This window comes from Pezoporus wallicus, unplaced genomic scaffold, assembly GCF_028554395.1.
Source record: "Pezoporus wallicus isolate ANWC-B61680 ecotype Strahan unplaced genomic scaffold, APGP_CSIRO_Pwel_v1 contig_3847, whole genome shotgun sequence".
Classification (NCBI taxonomy): Eukaryota; Metazoa; Chordata; class Aves; order Psittaciformes; family Psittacidae; genus Pezoporus; species Pezoporus wallicus.
In genome coordinates this window covers 1,403,787-1,418,230 of record NW_026639842.1, presented here as the reverse complement: position 1 = coordinate 1,418,230, position 14,444 = coordinate 1,403,787, and the positions used below count along the sequence as shown (strand labels likewise).

Below are 14,444 nucleotides of genomic sequence, written 5' to 3'. Positions count from 1 at the left end.
CCTATGGGCCTTGCTGTCCTTTGGAAGACATCTACGTGTGATAGCTGCGAGGGAGCTTCTGTGTTGTACCAAAAATAGGGTTTGGAGATTAAAACAGAAGAGTAGGCAAGGACTATGGGGTAAATTCTGCATTCAATAACCAGTTCCACAGAACCCTCTTTATACACTCTGTATTTGTATTTACTCTAATCAGTCCTATCCTTATTTGATCAATCGCTTTGTGACTAACCTCAGTTTGCCAAATTCTCCAGTTACCTGAAGAGGACTAATTGTTTTGGTTCCTTTAGTAACTCTGCCTCCTAGGCAGTTCTTCGTCCTTACCTTAGGATAAGGGAGACTTACTTAGGACAAGGAACTGTGAGAGTGACATTCTTTTTAGCTGTATTCCACAGTTGGCTAAGTTCTTGTTCCCATTGACAATTCACTCTTTTCAGATTTCTGGTCCTTATCTCTTGAATGAGTGTTTTTAGCAACTGACTCAGAGTGTAATATATTTGACATCCATAAACACTCCTATTTTCCCTGATGATCATGCGGAGTTTGTTCTTTCTAGTGTATCTGCCCCCACAGCTGGTTCATACATTCACAAATTAACTCATGAGTTTATCTGCACTCTATTTTACATGTCTGCCTTCTACTCCCTTCTAGCACTTGCGGCTTTTCTTTTAGCACTGGTAATGATGTTTCTAAGATGATGTTTACTTGGTTATCTGCATATAAATTTGAGAGGTTTGCATCTGAGCAAGTCATCTTCATACCCTTTGAAGTCAACAGAATTTAAAGGTGTTTAGATGCTTCCTGAGTTGCAGTACTGGATCAAAAGCAAGTCCAACTCTCTATGATGAAATACCAGGGCTTATGCAAAGTAAAAGAATGTTTACTTCAGCCAATTCAGGTCATGCTTCCTTCCCAGCTGATTTCAAGCCAGAAACAACATCAACAATGCAACATACATGTCATCAGGAAGACAAAGGAACTACTTTCTTCATCTGCCAGCACTCAGAACTAGTGACAAAATGAAACCGTTTTGCTTTGATGGATGTACTGCCTGAGCCAGCATAAACAAGCCCTAGAGTACACAAGAATAATTAGCATCTCGTGCGACTCCAGACGTTTTTAGTTCATGCCCATTTCCAGTAACAAGTAGAGCAGAGATGAATCATGAAAGTGTTCATGGACACTCATGAAAGCTGATGACTTTCACAAATTTTCCCTTTTGTTCAATATACTCTCTGTATAATGGTGGATTTGCTGCAGTAGTCTGCAGACATTTCATAAAATCATAGAATGGTTAAAGCTGGAAAGGACCTTAAGATCATCTGGTTCCAACCCCTCTGCCATGGGCAGGGAAACCTCACACTAAACCATGTCACCCAAGGCTCTCTCCAACCTAGCCTTGAACACTCCCAGGGATGGAGCATTTGCCGCTTCTCTGGGCAACCTGTTCCAGTGCCTCACCACCCTCACAGTAAAGAACATCTTCCTTATATATCTAACCTAAATCTCCCCTGTTTAAGTTTATACCTGTTACCCCTTGTCCTATCACTACAATCCCAGGTGAAGAGTCCCTCCCCACCATCCTTATAAGCCCCCTTCAGACACTGGAAGTCTGCTATGAGGTCTCCATGCAGCCTCCTCTTCTCCAAGATGAACACCCCCAATTTTCTCAGCCTGTCAGAGCTAAAAGGCCTTTTTCAGAGGCCTTTGTAAATTTTTTTGACACTGCTCTATGGACCGGGCTAATGTTTTGGCAAAAAGGCAGCTGAACAACATGGACTTCAACGCTCCACTGGCACGTTTTCTCCGAAACAACCCAGAAAACTCTTATTCAAGATCTGATTACAGGAAATAATATACAGACAAACTGAGGTCCAAGTCCTTTCCCACTAAAATTAATCAACATAAATAGTATGAGATTTCAAAGCTAGCTGGCAAGACAGAAATCAGTATACAAGTTTTTGACATGCGAAACATTACAGTCACTAGTGTTTTCTGAAAAATGCATTTTTTTACCTCAGTTTTTCCGCAGTTTTTTAGGATTTTACAGGCATCTACAGCATAGGAAAGAATTATACTTTTTCAGACTCCTTAAATCAAGTAGATTAAATAATACAAAAGATGTACTTCCTACATACATCTAGACTACATTCAAATGCATCAACAATCATGAGAGTGAAACTTGAGTGGCTGTCATCAGAAATTCAAGAAGAACATTAAGCCTCAATTTATGTATATTTACAGGCTTATTTATTATGGCACAGGAAATCTGAGAAAACTGCTGAAATGTCCTGGAGGCATTTATAGTTACTGAATGACTGCAGTGTGCTGTTGAAAACCAGTCTAGGGCTGAACACTGAAATGATGTTGTTAGTGGTGTGCTGGTAGAGGCTGCCAGAAGTACAACTTTTGAACAGTAAAACAGTGCTTTCCTGGACTTTCAAATCACACCTTTCCTCATTTTACCCTCCTCTTATTACTACAGGTTTTTGACAATATTGCAGTTACACATCTTCTCTTAGCAAAAAATACCCATATGCAGAGGTGGGATACAATTCATTTGCATCAATTTGTCTCTTCCATCCCGGCAACATATCTCTGTCGTACAGCATGAGCTTAATTGTGCAAATTTTAAACTAGCAATTAATTTCCTACTAATCTTGGAAATTCAACATGTGGCACAACCAGAAACTTTGTTGAGTCTCACAGGTCTTCTAGTAGATACTGCTTTTTACCCCCTGTAGTATCTTTTTACAATGACATATGCAATATTGTCAGTGTGAGAGAGAATGATTCACCTCACATGAAAATAGGCCAGATTAATTGCTCGCAACAATTGATTGTTTCTCCCCAGTGTCTACAGAGCAGCCAATAGTGCCATAAGTACCTATGCTGTTGGAAAATGAAAGTGTGATAAATGCTATGTGAAATGTGTCTCTTGCCCCACATAGAACACCTAACTTGATCAAGCTTGATATTCTCCTCTCTACTCACTTACCTTCTACTAGTATCTAGCCAGCCATTAACTCATTCAATGTTAGGATTTCTGGACTGTCATCCACCACTGCTGAATTCCATAAAATCAGTATGCAAGCTGATTTTTCTCTGGAAATTCTACCCATCTCCCACATATATAAACCCATTTTCTACTTCCTTCAAAGGATATTAATTAAGTAAGACACAAACCAGTTTTATTTTTAGCTTTAAATAAGGTTTTAGGTTTGAGATCTATTAATAATTTTACCAATAATTATACAGAAAATATCTCACATTTTAAATAAAACTTCATTAGATGTTCATGGAACATCTGCAATTTTCTTTATAATTAAAATTTCTTTATAATTAAAAATAAATATTCTAAGGATCTAAAAGTATTTTAATATACTTTCTTTTAATGTTCATTAATGGATTCAGTCTCTATGTTTACATTCTGCTTCAATAAATTCTCAAGCCTTGAATGTTTTTGTCCTTTCTGATATGTACATACATAAAACCAGTCCAGCTCTTGATCTGTTTTAGCTCCTCAACTTTTTCCTGTTAATAAAGCTAGCAAAGGCAAAAAAACCTTGTTCGTCATCCCTATTTCTGTGGTGTTCCTGCACCTTACATATAACAATCACTTTTGAATCTCTTAATTGCATCATTTATTTCTCTGGTTTGTCATTCACAGCATATCCAGGGAAACAATCAGTCTTCCTAGAAAACCTTTGTTCAGTGACTCGTTCAAAGTACGGCCATGGTGTCACTCCTTGACTGCTCTTCCCTCCTTTTCCTCTAGATGATATTGCAGATACTATTCTTAGCTAGTTTCAGTAAGATCACTTACTTTATTTGAATGTTTGGTCTTTAATTCTTGTGATTTATTTGCAGATATTTCATAATGAAAGAAAACCAACAGACTATAAACTACATCTGTTTCTCCTATTTTTCAGCTTACATAAGTATTGCCACCACATTCATCATCCTGCTACCTAATATCCAGTCTTTGAGCAACAAGTTTGCTTACCTACATGTGCTTCCTCATCTATAAAGATGTACAACACTGAGTTTGGATTGGAAAGTTTTGTTTATATATACATTTTATTCATATATTAACCACTAGGTGGCACTTTGCATTTGGATTCAAAAACTTGCCCATTCAGAGGAGAGGTTTAGCATTTTTAAACTGTCTAGGCATTCACGAGACATGAAACAAAATGAGAGGGCTTTGAAAATCAGCCAGAAAGCTGTCAGCCAGACTAGAGTTTATTTTTCAAACAGGGAAACGTTTTGGGTTTTGTACTTAATTTGACAAAGCAGAGGCAATCTCACCTCTTATGGGCAATGTTTTCTAGACTGTATGCAAGTCTGAACGCTGAAGCATACAATTTAGGCCACATGGGAATTTATGAATATATACAGACTGAAAGTCTTTCTTCATTTTCACACAAGTAGTAAGAAAGAACAGAAAAGGCGGTGCTAGAGAAACAGCAAGCCAGCAAATGAGAAGCAAAGCAAACACACACCAGAACTGCTTAAAGTGGTAATAAGAATAAAAAGTAGCACAAATACTGTTGCTCCAAGCTGCACTGCTGAAGTTATTTGCTGTCTACATTCACCAGGGCCGTGAGTGCACTAATAGGTCTTAACGGGCCTGACCAGCCTCACACCCCTGCTCAGGATCCCACTTGGGCTCAGGTCTGGGCATTCACCTATGTGGTGGGTGCACCTGAGTTCACGCTTTGTCACGGCAGTGCCTGTGCCAGCCTCTGCCTGCACCCCAACCCACCTCTGTGGCCCTGCCCAGCCATCCCAGGGATGTGCCTGACCCTGGTTCCCTGCACCTGCAGGCTGATGTCCTCAGCTGTCCCTACCCATAGAGGTGCCCATGCCCAGGGCTGCCCGTAGCTGCCCTCCAGCTGCCTTGGCTGTGGGTGGGATGGGCTCTGCCTGCCTGTCCTACCTGCCCAGGGGCTCCCAAAGCCCCTCCACAAGGAGCTGCCAGCCTGCAGTTTATAGGTTTTCAAAAGCCAGCCCTACTACCAGGAATGGCAAAACCACTGTTACTGGGATTTCTAGGGGATTAATGGCTTTTCACTAGATGAAACATTTCAGAAGAAATGCCTTATTTTTCTTCTGAGGAACAGTCTCTCATTAGAGAGTCAAAAAATCTATAAGATAATTTTATATTTTAATGTAATTTCCATATTTTTAGGGTTCTGTAAGGAAATACGGACATTGCCAGCTAAAAACTTTGAAAAAACCCTTCTTTTCACCCAAATCCATCCAAATCTTCTATCAAGTAAATCCTGCTTTCCAACTACTCAAAATGTTCTTTGGAGACAAGCATTTGGTTTTGTATAACTAGACAGCACTCTAATCTTACCATAAGAACACCATTTCCATTATACTGCAAAGATATTCACGGATGTATAGTCAAAGATATAAGCTTCCTTCATCTTCATGTTGCCCTGATTTAGACATACTAGACATTCTTCAAAGAACATAATTAAACATCAATCCCCTGTTCATATAAACCCCATCACAAAATATTAAAAGTCCCTATAAAGTTTTGGGACCACATATTTCTGTTAGTTTAGATCATGTCTGACCCATGTGCTATTTGTTGTACTAGCTGGAGGTTTTTTAGTGCTTTGGTATTCAAGATTGCTTCCTTGTGGTGTTTGAACTTTGGATGTCATGGAGAGTAGACTGCCATAGCCACAGCTGTCTTTATCAGGACTCAAGCACAGAACTATGCAGGGCAGTGTTTTTCTGAATCTTATGAAAACCAGAATAAATTCACATACAGCTGTGAACTTCCCTTTTTCAGGACTCTAAATGCTACTTATTAATGTATACTGATGAATTTCTATTGGGGGGGGGGAGAAATTTCAGACCTTCAAAACTGTAGAATGTATCTGTGGCCACAATTCACCTCTTTTAAAAAAATTCTGTTATTTCACTCTTAGTAATCTTTATAATGTGATATTTTTGAATGAGGCTGATCATCTTCACAATTTAGTTCCTGTTGGTTATTCTTCAGTAGGCAACTCCTTTCATGCACAGTTCTTTCTCTCCTAGTGCCCAGCCTCCTCAGATAAGCCAGCTCCACCTCTTTCCCTCAAATATCCCAGTATAGCTCCCACAAAGCCCAGACACTGTCAGCACCATAAGGATGATCAGTTTTATGTGGTGTCATTAACAATGACGCTTCCACTAATGGATGCAAAAATAAACAAACATGCAAAGCAGGCCCTTCAGCTCCCCTCATAAAAATGCATGTGAACAGTAGCAACGTCTGTACTACAGCTAGAAAAACAGCAATGCAGATAAAAGAAAGATAAAATTGACCTGTCAAGAGCTACTGGCGGCGAATGAAAGGAAGTTCCATGATCCCACTATGTACTTTAATTCTACCTTTAATGCCACTTCAGACAACTCCAAGCAACACTGTAGTCTGAACTACTGACTCATTTTAAAGAGAAAATTGCTGCAAAGCCAAACAAAAACTGTTGCAAGACACTGATGAGATCGGGAGGATTAAGAAAGGGGGAACCTTGAGGAGATTCAGTTTCGTGCAGCAGAAGAAACGCTTCATCTGGCTTTCTGTAAGTAAGTCTGCTATTTACTGATGTGGAGGAAAGAGTGATTGTCAGGTTGGCTTAGTTGTATTCACAGTCAGTCTTTTTGTGAGACACAGAGACGGAGGCGAGGAAATGCAAAACAGACACCTTTTTTACTGGAGAAACAACCTTAACAGCAGAGGTTAGCTGGATAAACTAACTTTGGGACAACTTGCCAAGAGTCCAACATTTGAATATTATTCCTGTTCTGAACAGGAAAATGTGCTGTGTTTCATTCACAAGATCATGAGTTCAGTGCTAGAATGACTCAACGAAATTCTACTGGCAGTGTAATTCAGGAGATCAGATTATATAGCTACATTGGTCCCTTTTGCTTTAAATTTATGAGTAGTAGTCCTGTCTCGTTTAATTTCCCATTACTAGCTGCATTATGAAGCCTCTCTTTGAGAGGTTTATGAACTTCTTTCCAAATCCACTTCTCTTTCCGTCTACATCCCTTCTGCAGAGTTAAGATGTCACATCTAAAATTAAAAATGTGAGCTGGCATATGAGTCTCACAAAAAACACATTTTGGAAAACAAAAGCCAAGAAGACTGATTGAACTGTGCAGCCAAAATGAAGAAAAAAAAAACCAACCTAGACTTATTTTTTTATATTAAATATTTTTCAAACTTTCTGTTGTAGAACCCTGTTGTGAAGTATACCGAGTCTTGAAGTTTTTTTACCATATCGTTTCACTTTATGATTAAAGGTGGACAAAAATTAGTCAATTACTTTATAAGGAAAAATTCTAAATACTGAATAAAGACAGAAATTTGCAGTGGGCCAATTTTTTAATATTTTCTATCACTTTTATTGGCAGCTTTCTGTTTTCCATAAGAGGACAAGCTACGGGTAGTAGATAAAAAATAAATCAGTATCTTTCCATATGGACCTCAAAATCCATAGCTATTATAAGCTATTTAGAAAGCAATTAATCTGTCACCCAAAATGAATGAGCAAAAGAACTCCTCTCCTAGGCTTCCACCTAAGGTGCATCCATACCTCAGGTGTCAAGTCACAGGAGGAAAGAAGAAAACAAATGCAGATAGAAGCTAATGCAGTCTTCATAAAATAAACAACTAGATTTGCTGGAGAGCACTAAAGAGGAAGGCACTGCCACAGATCCTTGGAGAGTGACTTTCTTCCCTAAATGGAGTGTAGTGCTCTCCACTAATGGAAAAGTCTGTGCTAACGCCTGAAAATCCCCCAAAGGGTGCAAAGCAGGAGGTCCAGATATTTGGCAGTTTGGTGTTGGCAAATCAGCAGAATTTACACAACCTGGGGCTGTGGTTTTACCATATCCTTACCATTGTTCAAAGGATATTGCACCGTATTTGTACAGCGTTTCCTTGCAAAACACACTATCGCTTTATTAAGCTATGAAGTAGGCAAATCCTTCACAGACTTCCTAGTCAGTGATTTTAGGTGCACTACTCAGTGGGATTCTTCAGCCTATGTTATGAAGCAGCTCACGTAAGATGACTGCAACATTTTATTATGTAAAAGAAAAAATACCACAACTGCCTTTAAATCTTTCCTTTTGTCTCCCTAAGTGGGAGCTGAGAAGTATTACATAAGGCATTCAATATATAATTGCCATCTAGGTCACAGGAGAAACTACATAAAACCTGGATCCTGCAAAATTCAGTAGCTATGCATGCCAGCTAAATTCTGGAGCATGTTACATAGAGGAGTGAAGGCTTCTCAGGTGCCCAAGAAGTTAATGAAAAAATTCCCCTGATTTTGATAACGGAAGTTCAAGCCTTCAATGGAAAATCAGTGAACCTTTATTTCCAAATGCTAGACAGGACTGTTGATAGATTTCATCACAGCTTTTGTAAGGCATGTAGAATATCCTGAAGTTAGAAAAGCATGACAAGGGCTATATAACTATCTTTCCCATACAGGAAAAAAAGTGAAATAAGATTTGTGAATTTATTGTAATTAATTGTTTCAAATGTACTAACAGCTTCAGGTTCCAGCTTGTTAATTTTCAGTAGTAATTCTTTATCAGTAGTTAGAGTATCACCGTGACAATCTGTAAGTCTCCGTTCAAAATATTCCTTACATTTCTAATAAATTCCTTAGTAATAAATTCTTAATAAATTCCTTACATTTCTAATAAACTCTACAGAGCTTATTAGAAAAATAAGGACACACAGAGAAAAGATGTTTTTGGAAATGCAGATGCATATATTTAACATAGGCTTCTCTGAACAGGTTTTTGGTAAAGGTATGTGGTAATGTGAAGCATAGGATAAATTCTCTTATAACATTAAACATACAGTTTTTAAGGGTTCATTACCACACGGGATTCATTCTAGTATCCTACAAAATGGAATACACTCTTAGTTTCAGCCAGACATTCAATTAAACGTATAAATCTTTCCACTGCTGTTTTATCACTACCTACAGGACTGAATCAACACCAGACTCACTGTCTCCTTCCAAAACATGAAGCTCTTCTACAGCAGTTTCCCTTCAGGAGGCACGCCTCTTCCACTGAAAAGAGGCTGTGAAGAAAATATTGATAGAAAATGTCTTTCTTCCCCTAGAGAACCCAAAATAAAACTGATGTGCATCACAAGCCTTGGAACTCAGCATCTGGATCACAAAAGTGGATCTTGAAGAAAGACTGACTTTCAAAGCCATATAATAGCAAACAGTGAATTTACTAATTCAAGATTTAATTCATTAAGCTGAGCTACTGATTATTTCTCCATCTGGCTTCACACTAGTATTATTTATGTAACAGTCACCTCTCTTCACCACTCATACAAATAAAAAAACCTAAATGTAGTTGACTTATTCCAGTAAGATTTTGCTTGGAGAGATACCCAGGTAACTTATTCACTGTTATTATAATTTTTGTGATTACTTATTTGGATTAATAAGAAGAGAAATTATAGTAAAATACAAACTGCTGATGACCCTTTTCATTATTTTCCTGTATACTAATTGATATTAGAATATACACAGAGGGAGTTACATATTTAAATCAAGAAGAGAGGTGGACAAAGCATTGTGAATTGGGACTCATGCTTATGCTCAAGGGGCACTGCAGATGGTAGGTCCCTAAGGTACCACAGTCATCTTCAGAGAGCATCCGAAACAGACTGACTATGAAAAAACAAATACACTGTGTATCACCTAGTTCAGACAAAAGAAAACAAATGTACTACAAAAGTACTGCACTAATCCTTACTGTCAACCATAGACAGAGAGAGATGCCTGGATCCAAGGCTTTCAGCTTTTCCTCAGACTTGTTCTTTCTGCTGGTCCTATCATCACCAACCTGCAGCTACTCTGCCAGTCAGGACACATACTAGCAGCAACAACTTAAACATGGGAATACTCCCATGTAGCGTTCCACCCAGTGCAAGCAGAGTGCCTGGCACACCTCTCACGACATCCCTGTTCCAGCTGTATGTTTAAAGCACAGCCTGCCTAGATTCTAAAATACATAAAATTCTAAGCTAAAACACGGCAACTGCAACAGCAAACAAGGTCAAGGGAGAAAATCTTGTCTCTACATTACAGCTTATCTTTTCTTACCTTTGTAGTCTACTGGCTTTGCATTCTTTAGAAGTTCCATGCACCTTGTTTCCTCCTTGTGAATCTCCAGCTGAAATCTGCATTCCGGATGGACACCATTCACCTGTGCCAAATCAACAAACAGGCCAGGGTCTTGAAATATGAATTAAAAAGGTTTATGAAGACTGCATCTACCAGTAATGAAACCCCCAACTTTAACTGGCACTGTTTTTGCCCAAGTATGTGCTAGGCATTTTACTGGTACAGTCACTACCCATTTTAGCTTCTCACACATTGACTTTTCAAAACAAAATGTTAAAGTAACCTACTGGAACATTCACTGGCTCCTTCCTGTAGCATTTCAAGACCGATTGTCACTTACAAAAAAATGTATTAACTTTCTAGTGCATTCAACAGCATTGTTTCTTTAGACTTTTTTCCTACAGAAAAACTGAGTTAAACTGAAGCAGGAAAGTAAACACATTTGCTTTTTTTGTTTTTTTTTTCCTTTGTAATAACTTAGGAAGCTGAAAGTTTACTACAAATCACAGAACATGAAAACTGAGCAAACTGCATTCACGTTGGCATTGTAAATCTTGCTTTTGTTCCCTGTTCCGCCATGTATATTTTATCTCCTAAAGGCCCCAGAGCATGATTATTTGGTTCAAGCAAGTGCTACACAAGAAGAAAATTCCACTCCTTCAAAAATGAAAGCACTATTGCTTTTATTTGTTTATCTCCCTGTCCCCAGTTCTTTGGTTTTCAGAAAGGCTTATTTACATTCACAGGAAGAGACAGGGATATAGTATTGGGGAGAGAAACAACACACCAGGAAGCTGTACTGAAGTCAGCTCGATTCAGAGAGGGAAATGCAGCCTAAAAGAGAAATATGCAGAGCCTGTGAGAAACTGCATGGGAGAAGCAACTGTAGTAGGTGACAAATGGGAAAGTAGGAAACTTCACTGGAGCTGAAAGGCCAGTGAGGTTAGCAATGAAATAAAAAAATGTGAATATGCAGTACTTCGGTCATCCTCACACTGGTACTTACCAAGAAAAGTGTGGTCTCTCTCCACGATTCTCACTCTTTTTTTACCTTTTCTTTAGGAATCTCTGATTCATGAGACAATATATTTCAAAGTGGTAACAACTAAAAATTAACCAGGACCCAAACTTAGTGCAAGAACCCGGTTGTTCTGCAGAATCCTTGGGGCAAGCCACTTGTGCAGCTTTTAGAAACACAGCATAATAGCCATAACAACAGGAACTGTTATGAAAACTCATGAAAACCTCTCTTCTCCAAATCTTGCAGTTCTCATCTATACCATCAGAACCTTACTTCCTTTTCCCCATCTTTTCTCTATATTGACTATTCAAAATATATATTTTCAGGGGTTTGGGTTTTTTTTTTAATTTTTATTTTTATAATTCACAAAAGTGAATTTGTACAGATCCTTTAACACCAATTGGATTTCTAGCACATGTAATAGTAAGTTCAGCATTATACTGATGATAACTTTTGCTAAATATTATCTCCGTTCCAGAGAGCTCCCATGTAAAATCAAGTCCCATGTACACATAACACTTTCAATTGCATTCTTCTTTCACATAACTTTTTTTTTTTTTTTTTCCAAATTGCAAGCATTTAGTAACTGGGAGTAGGTCTCTTCCTCATCACAAAGTATCATAATTACCGGGTCTTGGAAAGGCAGCTTCCAGTAAACAGACAAGTTAACTAAATGAGGGACAGGTCAAAGCAGCTACTGCAATTCAGAAGCCTGCCAAGTGACTTCTCTCTTACTTCCAAAAGTTCAAGTTTCCCAGTATCAGTGGTCTGATAGCAAAGGTTACTTTGAGAAGGTACACTTGTTAGTACTCTAAGGTAACACATTACTTCTCAAACCTGGGATTCATGCCAAAATGTAACGTACTTTGTGTTAATACATACACCTGTTTCATTCCTATGTCCTTCATCAAGCTAGAGTTAGGCTTCAAGACAATGTGGCACTGACCACGTCCCGAGACACATCAAGAACTCCAAAATGTTTTTTTGAGGGCAGCCACCACCTTTCAGTGCTGGAGTTCATCTATCTTTCCCTGTGCTTAACCAAGAGTAACCAATCCTTTGTAACCAATGAATACAGAACCATGTGTGCTGTGTTGCACACTGTAAAGGTACACAGTGAGGAATCTCTGTGGTTTTAGTAGCTTAACAATTTTTAAGGCGTCCAGAACAGCAGTTTGACTGGAAAACATTTCTTCTGACAAGCTGCTTACATTTACCTTCAGCATCATTTCCCGGCTTTTGGTAGAAATGATGTGTTAATTTAAATGTACAGGAACAAAAAACTGGAAAGATTTAGAGGGCAAACTGTTTTGTTTTTCATAAACCATGTTTCCAGCAACGTTATACTTTTACAAACAACTAGAGAAACACATAGAAATACAAAGGTGTTAAAAGCAGACGCTCTAAATTTGAAGGCTTTAATACTCTGAATGCTTTGCATGTTGCTATCCGGTTGCCATGCACTACATCAATGCCATTCCTTATCAATCACGCAGGGTTTTTCCCCATGCCATGCTGCCAGCGACACTCCAGCCCGTACCGCGGCAGCGCTCTGTCTAAACTCCGCAAACTAGTGCTAGACACCTGCGGCGGGGGAAACTGCAGGGAACAAGTGACGGGGCGAGGAAGCTCCCGTTCCGCTCCGCCGGGTACGTGAATGTGGATGTGGATGGGACCCGGCCCGCGCTGCCCCCCGCCGGGGCGGAGCCGTCCCAGCCCCTGAGAATCGCCTGGGGTGCGAGGCGGTGCCCCCCGGAGCCGGCAGTTCGGCCCGGCGCTGCCTGTGCGGCTGGGGAGCCTACCCCCGGGAGCGCCGGAGAGGAGGTGGGCTGGGGGTCCCGGCAGCGCGGCGGAGCCTTCTCCCCGCGAGAGAGATCCCGTCCGGGACACCCGGTGAGGCGGGCGGCGGCAGCCACTTGCTCCGCGAAGTGAGCGCGGGGAGGCCAAAGTCTCCGCATCTGCTGCGGCTACCGATGAGACCCCGCTCCGGGTAACGGGAGAAGCTGTCACGGAACGGCCGGCCCGGCCCCGGGGGGGTGGGCACTGGCACCTTCAGCGGTGAGAAGAGCCGAAGGGATCACCCGGTCCGCGGTTTGGAGGGGCGAGTGTTGAGTCTTCTCCCGTCGCCGCGGCCGGTGCTGGGGGTGAGCGCGGCATGACTTACCCGTCCCAGGCTCCAGCAGAGGGAGAGGAGAAACACCGGCAGGGTCCTCATGCCAGCCAAGTGCCGGGCTGGCGGGCTCCGCTGCCCCGCGCCGCTTCGCGGGCCGCTTCTGAAGGCAGCGAGCAGGAGCCAGGTCTCGCTGCGGCACCATAGGGCCCGGGGGCGGCTGCCGGGGCGCAGGGCCAAGCACCCCCGCCTCGCGGCGGCAGCCGCCCTGCGACTGGAGGTGGCTCCCGCACCTGCTCGGGCCGCCGCCAGCAGTCCGCTCCGGCGCCCGTCAGCTCCCGGCCCGACTGAGTCCCTGCCCGCCGCCGCCTCTCTACTCTCAGCTCCTCCTCTAGACACCGGCTCCCTTCCCTCTCGCTTCTCAGCTCCTCTCTTCTGCGTTCTTTTCTCCTCCTTCCTCTCCCTGCGCTGTTGCCCCCCCGCAAGAGATACGGCTCAATCCTCTAAACCGGGACGCCCCCCGCCCATCCCGGATCTCCCGGCACTGGGGGTTAGTCCTGGGGTAAGAACGTCGTTTTCCCCGCTCTGGCAGCCACGAGGTGCCGGAGAAGCCCCCCTCTCCTCATGTATACACATTCTGAGGAGCCTGCATGCCCGTCCCAACAGCGGACAGGCGCCAGCACTGGGATGATCAAGCACAGTCGCCCCAAGCCAGACAGACACGACCCCCCCCCCCCCCCCCCACAGCTGTGGGGTAACTGAAGTGATTCCTGGCAGGGTCAGTCTAATCACTGGGTAGATCAGCAACTGTATTACAAAATACTTGTTCCCCTCAAGCTGTTCTTTTTTCCCCAGTCTCGATTTAGGACCAACAGTTTAAGTCAACTCTATATTATTGCCTGGCAGTTTACACCAGGCATGGATCTTGGTTTTGCCTCACAAGGCATATAAAATATGTAATTGACATTTATATTATGCCATGCCTTTTGTTATAAAATAAAGCAGGGTGCTGGCTTTAAGATGGTAATGAGAATAAATTAGAATTGTCTTTCCACTGTCTTATATGTGCTGTCATTTAAGTACTATATGTTAAAAGGGACTGAGTGGGCGTTATTAGACTCTCCAAATAGCC

General features: G+C 41.5%; 1 protein-coding gene across 1 annotated transcript in view; it reads right to left on the bottom strand.

The window, feature by feature from the left end:
* The window catches only part of VIPR2 (vasoactive intestinal peptide receptor 2), a 47,312-nt gene extending 33,776 nt beyond the window's left edge, over positions 1 to 13,536 (bottom strand). The window contains exons 1-2 of the mRNA XM_057416477.1: positions 13,367 to 13,536; positions 10,161 to 10,263 (exon numbers count right to left, since the gene is read on the bottom strand). Coding sequence (XP_057272460.1) covers positions 10,161 to 10,263; positions 13,367 to 13,417 — 154 coding nt within the window. The 5' untranslated portion in view covers positions 13,418 to 13,536. The remainder of the gene's footprint in view (positions 1 to 10,160; positions 10,264 to 13,366) is intronic.
* Between the last annotated feature and the right edge of the window lie 908 nt (positions 13,537 to 14,444).